The sequence below is a fragment of the Neoarius graeffei genome, chromosome 12 (assembly GCF_027579695.1).
Source record: "Neoarius graeffei isolate fNeoGra1 chromosome 12, fNeoGra1.pri, whole genome shotgun sequence".
In the NCBI taxonomy this organism is placed as follows: Eukaryota; Metazoa; Chordata; class Actinopteri; order Siluriformes; family Ariidae; genus Neoarius; species Neoarius graeffei.
The window spans coordinates 7,929,863-7,945,207 of NC_083580.1; the positions used below are offsets into that span (position 1 = coordinate 7,929,863).

General features: G+C 44.2%; 1 protein-coding gene across 5 annotated transcripts in view; it reads left to right on the forward strand.

Annotated features, from left to right (window-relative positions):
• Window positions 1-15,345, forward strand: part of rxraa (retinoid X receptor, alpha a) — a 280,451-nt gene that overhangs the window by 156,786 nt on the left and 108,320 nt on the right. For all 5 annotated transcript variants that reach the window (XM_060935448.1, XM_060935450.1, XM_060935449.1 and 2 more), the window contains one exon: window positions 13,598-13,833. In XM_060935448.1, coding sequence (XP_060791431.1) covers window positions 13,598-13,833 — 236 coding nt within the window. The remainder of the gene's footprint in view (window positions 1-13,597; window positions 13,834-15,345) is intronic.

Below are 15,345 nucleotides of genomic sequence, written 5' to 3' on the forward strand. Positions count from 1 at the left end.
TGGCGAACATCAACAACAACAGAACTGCGTGTCTTCCAGTGTTGCCAGATTGGGCGGTTTTAAGTGCATTTTGGCGGATTTGAACATATTTTGGGCTGGAAAATGTTAGCAGTATCTGGCAACACTGGTGTCTTCATCCACATTGTTTTCCCGGCGCTTGGTGATGCCATGAGAACCGGAAAAAAGGAAGTACATTTTCACGCATGCGCATATTTCATTTCCGCTTTATTACTATTGTATAGCACGGTCGCAAAAACTGCCGTGTGAACGCAAGTGGGGCTGCACCGGTGCTAACACGCTTCTCTCTAGTAAGCAGGTTTGTGACATGTGAACGCTCCACAAAATTTACACCGGTGTAAGATATATCGCAACAAAATACATCGGTGCAGCATCGATGCAAATATGTGCCGTGTGAACACCCCTAATATTTGCTCAATTCCCTCAAATTAAATAACTTCCCAGCCATCAACTGGCCTGATATTTTGTGTGATATTACATAAATAAACATGTATCACAATGACCAACTTTAAGAGTGAACTAAATTTCAGCGATTTTATGAAATCGAAAGGCCGCCTAGCTTTAAAGGCGCAGTAAGTCATTTTGTTAGCTGGTTTGAAAATCCCAAATCTCTACATGGTCGATTTTCCCAGACATGGGATTCGTGCTAATCCAACACACTATTTATTTCCCATAGGCTACATGCTGATGCTAACACACTGCGTGCAGCCTTGGCGTTGGGGAATCCCCTCCCCGACTCGCCTGAGAGTTTCGATTGTACAGGACCTCGCAATCAGCGCTCCTCACCGAAGACTTCCACTAGGGCCGAGTCTACGTCACTGCGCTACATGTAAATTGCTACATGGTATTAAGATACATCATCCAGTTGAAAGCAGTCTATTAGGTTACCTCCTTAATTGTTTATAAGCGTGCTAATGTGGCAGCAGAAAGTTGGTGATAGATCCATCATACAGTATAAACTCGCCTCCCTGCACATAAAGCTTCAGTTACTATCAGGTTAACTGTCTCTAGGGGTGTTCACACGGCACATATTTGCATCGATGCTGCACCGATGTATTTTGTTGCGATATATCTTACACCGGTGTAAATTTTGTGGAGCGTTCACACGTCACAAACCTGCTTACTAGAGAGAAGCGTGTAGCACCGGTGCAGCCCCACTTGTGTTCACACGGCAGTTTTTGCGACCGTGCTATACGATAGTCATAATGCGGAAATGAAATGTACTTCCTTTTCCCGGATGTCATGGCATCACCAAGCGCCGGGAAAACAACGTGGATGAAGACACCAGTGTTGCCAGATACTGCTGACGTTTTCCAGCCCAAAATATGTTCAAATCCGCCAAAATGCACTTAAAACCGCCCAATCTGGCAACACTGGAAGACATGCAGTTCTGTTGTTGTTGATATTCGCCATTTTGGAAGCGCAAAATACCAGGATGCAAGTTATGCAATGCCCGTATGTAATCAACTCTCCTCACGCGTAGCGAGTCTACCCCTGTAGCGTTCAGACGGCCCATTTTATATCGGTGCTGCCCTGCAAATGCTAATTTCTTAAACCACCTCCCGAGCAGGGTTAGATTTGCACCGGTTTAAGCAGCTTTCAGGGGCTACACCGGTATAACTTTGTACCGTGTAAACGCTCTACCGGGGCAGCCCCGGTGCTACACCGGAGTACAAGTTGCCGTGTGAACACCCCTTCTGTGAATCTATTGTTTATACTCTGATGTGCAAACATAACAGTAATGGTTAATGTTACGTTTGACCCCTGACCCCTCAGGTAGACTGCCTATTTCCAAGCACCTGTATGACCAAACCCTGCATAGCCCCTGTGAAGAGCACCATTCAGAGGGAATCAGGTTCACGGGCAATAACTACTAGTATTATCAACATCCAAATCAAATCACTTGAATCAAGGATATTACTAAAGCTGTCCACCAAATTTCATCCAAATCCGTTCACTACTTTTTGAGTTACGTTGGGAACAAACCAATTGTTCCTTGGTCCATGGCTCACCTTTCTTGAGAATTTCATCAAAATCTGTACACTACTTTTTGAGTTACGTTGGAACCAGACAAGCAAACAAATTGAGGTGAAAACATTACCTCCTCCGACAAAGTTGGCGGAGGTAAAAATGCAAACTGTTTTGAAGATATTCTCATTTCTTGAACGCTATTGGCTATCACACCGGGACTTGCTTTTTCGCAAGGAAGTATATCAACATATGGAATCAGTTCGCTGCTCTCAAGCCTTTTCATGGTGATTTTAAAATCACATTTAAAGTGACACAGGTCGAAGTGCTGGTTCAGGAATCATTTAATCCACTCCCCTTTCTGAACTGTTCGAGCTGATACCCATCCTCATAGCTGGTACGCACTAGCCTGGGAAATCCCATGCTGCTTTGCACAATCGTTCCGATCTGAAAAGACAGCATGGAAACTATGGTCTAAAGGCTCGCCTGAGTTAGGGAGCCAATCAGAGAGTGGGGAGGGGTGGAAAGACGGTGACGCGTACTACTCGACAAACGGAAGCTTGTAGTTTATTTGGGACTGTTTACAGATCACATTTAACATGGCGGCGAGCGATACGAACCAAACTAACCAAACCAGCTTCTCTCATATTTGTCTTGCACAAACGGCAGTAATCGTTCGGTGCCATTGTTTTCCTATTTTTGTTTTGCCTTCTCTTTCTCTTTCCTTCTCTTCTTTGCCTCTTCGTCTTCTTCGTCGCTCTAACTACGTCACCGGGTACAACTGCCATGATTGGCCATGGGCTACGTATACGCCAAATGATAGACATTCGCAACGTCCAATAAACGGCCGTTGACAATCGTAAACCACACCTCCCCTACGAGAAATTCAATAGGCGGATTCCAGACCATATTTCACTTGTGATATGGTCTGGTGTTAACCAGACTAGGTACGCACAGGGGCGCTGCCAGAAATGTTGGGCCCCATGAAAGATTAGAATTTTGGGCCCCCCAACTTTGCCCACCCTCGTCACAATTGCACTATTGTCATTATTTGACTTTTGATAGCCCATGGACCTTGAGTTTGTGACTTTGTTATTACATTTTATGTATTAACCTACCAGGGACTAGATGAAAACTGGTCAGTGACTAATTCTGGTGCATTTACAATCACAAATGTAAATTCAAGATTTTGCCACATGCCTGTTATCAGCAATGCATGCAAGTTAGTTAATGCATGAAAAAGTTTGATGCATTCAAGTTTGATGCATTTAAATGAACTCCATACTCAGTAGCCTTACAAATGTTACCCATAAACAACAGGAAACATCTTATTATAAATTTATTTCAAAGTGACACGGAGTGACATTTCAATTTGATCAATTACGTACGTATTTCTTCATATGTTGTAACCTCTATCCCTCTTTTATGTGTGCTGCGCTTTCTCCAGCTCCTCAATTTGAAACCAATGGTTTAGAACGTGTGAACATTCCACACACGTAACCATGTCAAACACTTGACTGGTGTCCGTTATTAGCAACACTTTAATCTAGCAAACTGTATATGGCGCTCGCTCATTAAAAACTTCAATCCTAAAGCATTTATGGGTTGTATTGCTGCTTACCTCCTTCTCCAAAGGGGGGTTCGGTGGTTTGGTAGGGCGGAGGTCCCCCTGAGGCTGAATCTGTGCATATTTAGGGCACCCCATTAGTTATGAAACTGGTTATTAGCACTAGTTATTAGCACCAACATAACGTACCGTAATATTTCATCTTGTTTATCACACAAGTCAGTTCAGTTATTAAAATGGAAAAAATGTCACTGTACAAACTGTAAAAGTGTTCTCTTGATAGGCTAATCCAACCACATTCATACTGTTCATTTACCATTCGCTAATATTCTGAACACACATGTGAGCGATAGCTACCTTTCTTTGGGAAAAACTGAGTGACCAGTTGCCTGCCTCTCAGCTTTCAGCTGCCTTTCTTTACGTTTTTGATAGCCACTCTTCATATTTAGCGATCATAGACTGTACGCACTCCACTGCTGGCTGGCTGGCTGGCTGCTGCACCGCAACACAGCAGCAAGTAGCGTTGCACTGATCAGCACACAGATTTAACGCATCGCGCTTCTACCAGAACTGGACCGTACCATTTCGCAAAAGGGGGAGGGTTAAATGACAGTATGTTGAAGAACTCAAGAAATAGACAACCTTGTTCAATGGCGCTGCCCATAGACCGGCATTATGAGCTGTCAGATTATGCAAAACAATTGTCGTTACAAGATCGAGAATGCTACATAAATAAGTTAACTCTAACAAGTGGACATCGCCTACCGGATCCGTATTTAATTAAAGAGTGGACGGACGATGTTAGTAAGTTCCCTGGTATACAATGGCCAGATATATACTCGTACCTTATTGACAAGACTTCAGTGTACACCCACGAAAAACTTCGTGCCGACAAGTCTTTAGACGCATATGATTGTTATGTGCGGGCATGTACAACTTGATTAACAATAGGACATTCATATTCATTTTGTTTTAATCAAATTATGCCAGTGATGTGATGGCAATGTGGCTTTAGCTACAACAGCAAATACCAACACTAAACAGCAATTTGCAGGAGGGAATGGCATGAAAGGAATGATAGTGTAAAGAGTGCAGCTAAGAGAAATCAGAGCTGCGTAAAAAGCGAGAGGCAGAGAGCAGAAATGAAACTGAACGGGGTGGGAGCTAGGTTAGAGCAGTCAACGTAAGTTGGCATTTAGAGTGAGGGCACACAATTTTACCTTTCCATCCTTGCTTTAAAATTGTGATTTTCGGCATACACAAATAATGATGGCACAAAATCTGGACTGCTTGAGTCAAGCGAGACCTCTCCTACAAACAAAATTGCATGCAAAGCTAAGTTAACATGCTAACAATATTCATTACATTGTGTAACTACCGTATGACCCAGCTAATCAGACAAACGTTACCAAAGTATTTTGCTACATCAATAAACGAAGACTAGAAAGAATAAAAAAGAAAGATTTAATAAATAGCCTGATCTTACCTGTGATGAAGTGGGCGCCCCGCATTTTTGATGGCGCTTTCATCCCAGTCTACACGTTTGATGGCTTGTAGCCATAGACGTCGGCGATTTTTTTGGAATGGGTGAGATCCTGCTGGAATTCTGAACATTTTAACCCCATCACTGCTACGATTCTGACACCCGACAACACAACAACTAGGCATTTCTTCCAAATATTTCTTCTCGTCTCTACCGTCGCTGAGTCTATTTTGGGTCCAGGCTGCGCGCGCAATTTCCTCTTACGTATGAATGACGTTTACTGCGAAGGGGTCTATATTGCATTGTTGTTATTTCAAAAGTCTTATTAAAATCATTAAAAGCATATTATCAGCCCCTTAAAGGGCCCCATGGCAGTGCTGGGCCCCTAGAATTGTTCTAACCTTTCCCCCGCCGGCGGCGCCCATGGGTACGCATCATCTTGTTTCAATACGTTTTATTTCCTAATGCAGGGTGTCTTAACCACGTGTTCGTCTGTTTACAAACCAGTCAGTTCGGAAAATTCACGTGAGGTCATGGACGGGTCAGAGGTCGTGACCGCAGAGCCACAGCAAACATGGCGGATCGCTCAGATCAAATGAAAACTCCTAGATCGAGACAAAAAAGGAGGATTTTAAAGAAGTATCTGACATTGTCAGAGACAAAACGCGCCAGAAAAGAGAGGGGAAAAACACAGCAGATAAGCCGAGTAAATATTGCTGGCTCTCGAGCGCTCGCTTCTGTGTCGGAGGCTGCCGGTTCTGCCATGTTTGTTGCGCGCTCGTTATAATCTTATAATGAGGATAAACTTCGGTCGTTTCCGTACCCAAGTGTAAACATTAGCGCATGGTGTTTTTCCAGCTCATTCTCCTTCACAGGCATGAGGCAGCGGGCAATACAGCGTGTGATTCAAGTACCTAGGGGTTATTCTAGCTCCACAGGGTACTATTCATCTTTTTAATACATTGATCTGTGCCACTTTAACAGTAGCACCTTTCGGGCTGCCTTTTCCTTTTCTCACACTTTCCTTTTCACCCACTGGCATTTTCCTCTTGCCTGGTAAATCATGTTACGTATATATGTCCCTGGATATTTTAGGGGCATGTCAAGAAAGCTGACAAGACAAGCTGTTTTTTTGTTTGAATTTTGGATTTCAGAATCGTAACCTATTCTCGAAGTCGGCGTAACGTCACGATCACGTGACACACCTTGACAACAGGCCCGCCGTATTTGACTAGGGGAAAGAGAGAGCGTACATGTTAGGGGAATTAGGGGAAGCACGCAGCACTACTAGGTTTTGGTACATCATGGCATTCCAGTATGAGGATGGACTGCTGCCTGAGGACAAGTGTAGATATCAGACTAATGGCCCTTTTCCACTACCCTTTTTCAGCTCACTTCAGCTCGCTTCAGCTCACTTCAGCCCGACACGGCTCGCGTTTCGACTACCAAAAACCAGCACGACTCAGCTCGCTTCAGCCCTGCTTAGCCCCTAAAACTCGCACCGTTTTGGAGTGGGGCTGAAGCGAGCCAAAGCGAGCCGAGTGAGGTTGGGGGCGTGAGCAGACACTCCCCTGTGCACTGATTGGTGAGGAGGAGTGTCCTCACATGCCCACACACACCCCGCGAGCGCGCTGGGATCTGTAAACACCGCAAACCCGGAAGGAGAAGAATTACGAATTACGAGAATTTCTGAAGCCTTATGCGCCTCGCCTCATCTATACGCTCTTGCCAGTATCTGTCCGCGTTGTCGGTGACAACAAGCCACAGCACCAAGACCAGCAACACTAACGACTCCATGTCCTCCATGTTTATTGTTTACTATTCGGGTCGTGAAACTACCGCTTAAAAGATCACTGATGTCACTGTTTGCGCTGCTTAACGACATCACCTGACGTCCACCCACTTTCGCTAACTCCACCCATTGTGTCCACCCACTTCCAGCCAGCACGGTTCAGCGCGGTTGTAGTCGAAATGCAACTCCAACAGCCCCGCTCAGCTCGACTCAGCACGGCACGGCTCAGCCCGACTCAGCCGCGTTTGTAGTGGAAAAGCGGCATAAGGTATTGCTGCTAGGCCTGGATTGTTGCCCATTCAAAATCCCTGCAAACAAGTGGTTGGACAATCCCTTGCAGTGGCCACAAGTTCAGTATCCTGATATATACCACTACTTGATCAAGTTTCCCAGTAAGTACTTCTAATTTTGGCCTAAGTGTAGTTTAAGGGACTCATCCTAATAGACAAAATTCGGCGCTGAAAATTCATAAAAACGGCCATTAAAGGACATGGGACATGGATTTTTTTCTGGGTATAATTATGTATAAAGGACATAAGAAATGCCATCTAAATCACTGCAGGGCGTCAAAAATGTGAAAATCATCACATTATTCAACTTTTTTATACATCAACGTAAAACAATGATTCGTTAATTAGCTAAGGAGCGGTCACGTGACCTGTGACGTCACAAAAACTTTCCAAGGAGCCAGCGCTTGGGAATCTAATGTAAACAGGTTACCGAAATGAACACCATCGACAGTGACATTCCCGATGTTTCACAGAGATGTGAAGTTAGACCCTATCAATTCGAACCGATAGCTGGAAATTCACATGAACATGGATCTTGTCTTTACTCTGACGGGTTAGATGATTCTGAGAGTGAGAGTTCATTCAATCCCCATGAAACTGAAAGCGGTCGGATCGATAACACTTCCTGGTAAGTTAAAAACAATTCTGCTCAAAGGCTAATGATCTGTTGAAAGAAGTATTATTTTTGTATCATACATTGAAAGTTCATCATAGATCTAGCTAAAGTCCGTTGCAAGCTAGTTTTTTTTTTGCTGATATTTTTCGAGATTGATTGAGATACAATGCTTCCAGAGTCCGAGATGAAAACATTCAAAATGGCGAAACGAGTCAGAATTATGATAATCAATAACTGATACATCCAAAATTATAATACTAATCCTTACCGCATGAGGCCCATGGTAAAACCACACTTCCAGGAGGGGCTGCCGTCTGCCTCCCAAGCCGGCCGAGAGCGCTCCTCGTCAGGCACGGCCAGGCGGGCGAATGCCCTGGTCCGTCCGCCCTGTCTAAAAAATAATGGTACAACTCCGAGTGAAGGTATCAATGCGCTGTCGAAGCGCACAGAAGGTGTTAGTACGCCTGTCATTATAGTGCGGACTTTCCATAGCATAGAAAATCGCCACGTTTCAATTTGTGTAACTGAACTTGTTTCATATCACTGGTCATATAAACCTATGTAAACAGGAAAAACGCGGAAGAGTTTGGTCGCATCTAACTACAGCCCCAAAAAATACCATTGGCCATGCTGAGCCTAGCTACATTGCTAACAGGAGTGACAGCGCGTCTGACTGACTGGGAGGTCGCAATATACCATGATGTTCAATGTACGTTAAACACTCTAAAAACGAAACAATTTTCTTGTCATCCAAGACACAAAAACTATTTTGTCGCATTCGTCATCATCACGATTCACTCTTCTCCATATTCATCTACCCGCTTGTGCTGTACCCGAAAGTTTTTGTGACGTATGATCACGTGACAGCGGCTCTTCCGGTTGTAAAATATGCATATCGGAGCTCGAGCAGAAATGCCATATAATCATCACGAATATAACGATTTTGCTGAATTTAATAGATAATTTTGTATTTGTTGATGCAATTATTTCATATTTTTAAGGGAAAGAAACTGATATAGCGTGCATTTATGTTTCATGTCCCATGTCCTTTAACCTTCATCCTACCAAGTGGGGTCCATCTGGACCCCGCACCTATATGTTTGTTTGCCATTTTAAAAATATGTGACATACTGCCTCACCGTTTTATGAATTTGTCGGAATTTATGTCTTAATTAAAACACTAAAGCACCGGAAGATCAGCTTTTTGCATTGTGAAGGTATAATTAATTTGTTACTGGGGTCCAACCGGACCCCAGAGTAAAGTTTATCTGTCTTTCATTTTATAATTGAATAGCACACTGAAAGTTAACTTCTTTTATTTCTTTTATGTTCCATAATGAAACTACCAAGGCATTCCTTCTTGGGGTCCGTGTGGACCCCACTGCTGCAATAAGCACAGGCTGCAAAACAAAAGCCCTAAATTATTTTACAATTACTTTTTTGTTTTAAATTCTGTAAGAAAAGACCCAAGTTGTAATCCAGAATGTTTTACAGCTGCATGAGCTGCAAAAATCATGTATATAATGCCAATTTTTTTTGTGGCGCTATAATTTGCTACATGTATGCTAGTTATTGCAATATTATTGCAATGTTATTGCATTTATAATACATCATTGATATTCAGCCATAGTGGATTTTGTTCTTCAATAAAGTTATGTCTGTTTGCTGCATTGAATTGGTTCTTACTGCATTGATTTCAAGGTATTCCCTCCTGGGGTCCATACGGACCCCGCCTGGTAGTTTGTGTATGTAAAATTGGCTGGTAGGATGAAGGTTAAGTGTGTTCTTTATGCCTTGGGCCCTTTAGTGTATTGCTGTTATTAATACAAGATGTTCTGAACAAAACTTATCTGGTGATTTTGTCTTTATAAGCTTTAATTTTAAAGAAAAGTATTGGGGTCCAAACGGGCCCCACATGGTAAGATTAAGGTGTAAAATAGCATGGTAGGATGAGGGTTAAATGTTATATTTTTGACACTAAAAACTAATTATTTATTTATCATTTATTCTTAAATTAAAAAGAATATTGTTCAATATTTGGCCTAAGTGAATTTTAAGGGACTCATCCTAATAGACAAAATCCGACCAAATTACATTAAAAACTAGTGGCAAAATACATTAAAATCTGAACTAACTTACATTAAAAAACTAGCAGCAAAACACATTAAAAAACCAGCCCTAACTACCGGTACATATACGATCCATCAGACTTGATTTCACTTCTATTTATGGCTCTCAGCCACTGCAAACGTCTTTTCCCACCTAATGGCAACATATGAAGCTTTAATGCTGGGTTCTTGTTTGCATTGGCTGTGCAGCCAACAACACAACAGCTTTTAGGCATTTTATTGCTAACACAGCGTAACACAATAAAGCCAGGCTTTCCCCTGGCGGCTCCAAGGTCATGTGACCTGACGTCAAAAGTACCCGGATGTCCGACTTCGAGAATGCCAAAATCACAGACTGTAGCTTTAAAGATTGTTGAGAGCAGCTTTAATTTATCAGGACATTCTTGAGTGTGGTTTGGGTGTGGCATTTAGTTATTGTGTGCTAATAGTGGTGATTTGGAAATACTTGGAGAAGGTAATGTGGTGGAATTGTTAGAATGTGTAGCACAGCGTCCTGTCTCCACTTTCCATTTCTTAACTCGTGCTTTTGGCCTGGAATCGATCAGCGGCACTGGGAGATGATGTCAGTCGTTGTGGGACAGCATGCTTCTGGACAACACCGCTGACTGAACACGCCGTTATTCTCAGCTGTCAACTCGTTGAGCAGTACACGCTCTTGGTTTATGTTCAGCTGCTTATGAAACGGTCCTTCAACGAGGCCTGTCTTGTGTTGCGCAACAGCATGAGGTCAACATACTTATTTGTCTACTGTATTACTAGTAGACAGGTTCGTTTTGGGTGGACTAGAGCCAGGCTGAGGTGTGTGTCCTCCAGGTGGCTGTTGTGCAGATTTGTGTAGGTGTTTCATTAGAATCTTGAATTCCCCCGAAGACTTGGCTTTGTCAAGCATGAATGAAGGCAGAACGAAATGCAAGAGAGCCTTGGGTTTTCATGCAGAGAAGCAAATCTATGGCCTTGTTCTCAGCTCTCAGGTCCAAGGCAAACGAAGCTAGAGAGACAAAAGAAGGTGGTGAAAACAAGTGGACTGAAGAGCGAGGGTTTGTGAGCCTAATCACCAGAAGCAACGATGTTGTCGTCCTCCTCACACTTCTGTCCTCTCTGGACCTTTTGTTCTCTTTGTGAAGATCATTCGTTGGGTGAAAAGGTCACGTGAAGGTTTTATGTTACAGTGATACTCTGCTACTGTTCATACGGAGGGTCTGAGATGCTGGGAGGATGAACGGAGTTGGCGGTTTGTCTGTATATTGTAGAAGGGATGGACAGAATTTATCACGTCAGTCCTGTGACTTTCCTAATCAGCTTGTTGAGGAGTTTGGTGTTCTGTGGTGCCATAATACACTTAAGGAATAACCAGTACCCTGACCTGGCTGTGAGTTGGCCTTATGATTAGCGTGTCCACTTCTTGACGAGGAGATTGTGAGTTCTATTTATCGTGAAGTTACTTACTGGCACTTTCTGATGTGTTGTATTGCTCTTATATCACATAATTTTCCCTACAATTAAAATTTTTATTGTATTAATGCTGTGGAATGCTCATCATCCATCCATCCATCCATGTTCTTCCGCTTAACCGAAGTCGGGTCGCGGTGGCAGCAGGGTATTCCAAGCGTCCTTCTCCCCAGCAATGCTTTCCAGTTTCTCCTGGGGGATCCCAAAGCACTCCTAGGCCAGATGAGATATATAATCTCTCCAGCGTGTTCTGGTCTACCCCAAGATCTCCTCCCAGTTAGACGTGCCCAGAAAACCTCCAAAAGAAGAAGCCCAGGAAGCATCCTAATCAGATGCCTGAACCACCTCAGCTGACTCCTTTCGACATGAAGGAGCAGCGGCTCTACTCCGAGATCCCTCTGGATGTCTGAGCTCCTCACCCTATCTCTAAGGGTGCGCCCAGCCACCCTATGGAGGAAGTTCAGCCACTTGTATCCACGATCAGTGGCGATCCTAGAGTGATTTACTCCCCGGGCGAAACCCCCTGCTGGCGCCCCCCCCCCCCTTGTTTTTTTTCGAGGGTTTTTTTTGGGGGACCTTTTTGGGGGGGGGGGGGGGGGGGGGGGGGACCGTTTTTTGTTTTTTTTTTTCACGCCCGCGCTCGTGCCGCCCCCTGCGTTGGGCTCTGTATTAGCCAACAGAATGTTAACATTTTTACATGGTCGTTTAAACATTTCTCATCGTGTGTTGTACGTCGCGGACACGGCCCGTTATAAATTTGCTGTTATCAGAATGGCAATGATCAAGTCGTAATGTATTACTTAAGACTCTGTGTAATGTCATAGTAGTGTAGTACTATGGTAGTAAAGTCTTTTTGATGACTAGTACAACGTTCCGCTGGCGGGATTGTGCATATTATGGGGCTACGACAAGTTAGGCACACACACACACTGATGACGTCACTTGCGCAACTTTGGTATTGGGCTTCCCCATCCAAAATGTTCACACACACACACCCCGCCCGTCTTGTTTTTTTTTCGGGGGGGGGACCTTTTTTTTTTCGCGCCCGCGCTCGTGCCGCCCCCCCCGTGATGCCGCCCCGGGCGGCTGCCCGGTCGGACCACCCCCAGGACCGCCCCTGTCCACGATCTCATCCTTTCGGTCACTACCCAAAGCTCATGACCATAGATGAGGGTTGGAACATATATTGACTGTTAAATTGAAAGCTTTGCCTTCTGGCTCAGCTCCATCTTCACCACGACGGTCCGGTACAACATTACCGCATTACTGCTGACGCCGCCCCAGTCCACCTGTCCATCTCACATTCTGTTTTACCAATACCCCAAGATACTTGAACTCCTTCACTTGGGGCAGCAACTCACTCCTAAATGCTCATCATGTTACCAAGGAACAACAAACTTAAAGTTACAGGTATACCCCTGATTGTTATAAAGTGCTGACACTGGAGACTCCTTCCAAAAATGCTAAATAAATCTCTCTATATCTCATCTCATCTCATTATCTGTAGCCGCTTTATCCTGTTCTACAGGGTCGCAGGCAAGCTGGAGCCTATCCCAGCTGAGTACGGGCGAAAGGCGGGGTACACCCTGGACAAGTCGCCAGGTCATCACAGGGCTGACACATACCGGTAGACACAGACAACCATTCACACTCACACCTACGCTCAATTTAGAGTCACCAGTTAACCTAACCTGCATGTCTTTGGACTGTGGGGGAAACCGGAGCACCCGGAGGAAACCCACGCGGACACGGGGAGAACATGCAAACTCCGCACAGAAAGGCCCTCGCTGGCCACGGGGCTCGAACCCAGGACCTTCTTGCTGTGAGGCAACAGCGCTAACCACTACACCACCGTGCCGCCCATCTCTCTATATAGAAAATGCAAAATGACAAGACAAAGATAATGTATTAGAACAAGTGTTAATATAAACCTGTGATTTGTCTTGCAGCTGGATCTGGTGTCAGAGCTGCTGTTACAGAAAATGAATCAACCAAACCTTCTGACCAATCCAATTCGAGTCTTCACGGCAGAAGAAACAACAGTCCTTATAGCAGATGTGAGGAGTCGCAAAGTCGTTTATTTTTAGCGTCTTTCTCACCTTGAAATCACGTGAAAACAAAATGAAATATCGCTCCATTCATTCTCTCCAGTCACTCAGATTTGTAGACAACTCAGTCAGGAATGTTACTGTTGCTAATCCGTGTCTCTGATGTTAGCATAAATGACCTAAAGCCAGAGCAATAACTTTCTTCTTCCTCAATCTCTTTCTGTTTGTCTCTCACAGACTCGGGTCAGGTGACCTCATCTCCTCTGAGCTCTCCCACGTCCCATCGGCCCATGCATCCTCCCCTGCTGAGCCCGACCTCCATCGGAGCCTCAGGATCCCTGCACTCACCCATCAGCTCACTCAGCTCACCAATGAATGGCCTCGGCTCTCCCTTTTCCGTCATCAGCTCGCCCATGGGCCCACACTCCATGGCATCTCCTGGCATGGCCTACGGCCCCAGTGTAAGCCCACAGGTAGGACCAAGGCTTGTAACCTTGTCTTCTTTTTTTTTCTGAATCTCACTGCCAATTTTGCTTTCGCTTTCTCGTCTGTTCCCTTCAGTGTTTTCCTTTTTCTCCTGTCCACTGTAGATCTCTCTCTCTTGGTTACCTCATTCACTTTTATTTCTCTCCATTTCATTTTTTTCTCTCTCATAAATAACTCTCTGCTTTTCTTTGCCATTTAAGAAGTGATATCAAAGCTTTTTGCCTGTATGAAATCAAAACCAGGTTCCTTTCTGAACCAGTTCTGCATAAATGTTCATAAAATTCAAGAACATTCTGAATGAGGAGGAGGAGGAAAGAAAAATCCTACAAACAAATACAGAAATCTTATTTTCAGCTGCTTTGTGTACCGTATCATAGCTGTGTGAATGTTTTGTTTCCATTTCACATGATTTTGTTCATCCTGCCTTAAAGACACCGTCCTCGCAAAATGCTGAGTTAGTAGGTAGGTAGGCCTAGTTCCATTGTTGGACATTGTTGTAGAAATGACAACATACCACGTATTATCACATGACCTGTACAGACCCACACGCACACTCTTAATAAATCCATTGGGGAAAAGTCACATGACTGGGCAGATACGGATTTGTGTCAGAAAACAGAATCCAGGCACACATGTCGGCCTGGGGGCATTTTGAGTTATTGACAGATTCAGAAAGTACAGTTTCTAAGCTTTCCAATGATGCCTTCCATGTGGAGATCTGACAATATTTGAAGAATGTGTGGCCTTTTGAAAGTGTATACTTCTTAAAACAGAAAAGGGAGAAAATCGCCCTCAAAGTTTTCCATCTCAGCTACTCTGGGTGCAGGGCGGGCACATAATGGTGCTCATCTGCATGACATTAAGGAAAGCTCTACCCCCTATGAGCTAGCACGATACTACTTTCATGTAAACAAAGATCACCACGTCAATTTTCCTTCCATGCAAAGTATGCCCAACACAATTATGAAGTACAAAAATAAGTCCTAAAGTATACTTTAACGTTTTGTGGTTGAAAAATTACTCACACCGTAAGAAAGAAAGATAGCACGGTGATGACACAACTAACACAACACTAGTTTCATGTAAAGCCTCGGTCACAACCGGCCATACAGTATGCGCTCCTACGGCCGGTCTACATGCAAAAAACGCAAGAAACACACAGAGAGCGCGCATGAAACGCACGAGAGCGCGCGTCTGATGTGCTGATTTTCGAACCGCAGACCGGCCGCAGAGGTTCTTTGTCATGTCAAACAAACTCTACGGGCGCTTACGGTTTTTTCAGGTTGCAAGACAAACTTACAGCCAACGCACGTCTTTCTCCGTGAACAAAAAAAAAAACGCAGCGATTTGGGAAACGCCAAAAATCACACGGCCAAAAAATCGCACGTCCGGTTGTGACCTAGGCTTAACCAAACCACAACACTCTCCGTTACATGCAAAAATAACCACACAGCCTTAGATTAATAAACTTACCCCATCAGAAAGAGAAACGGCGCCTT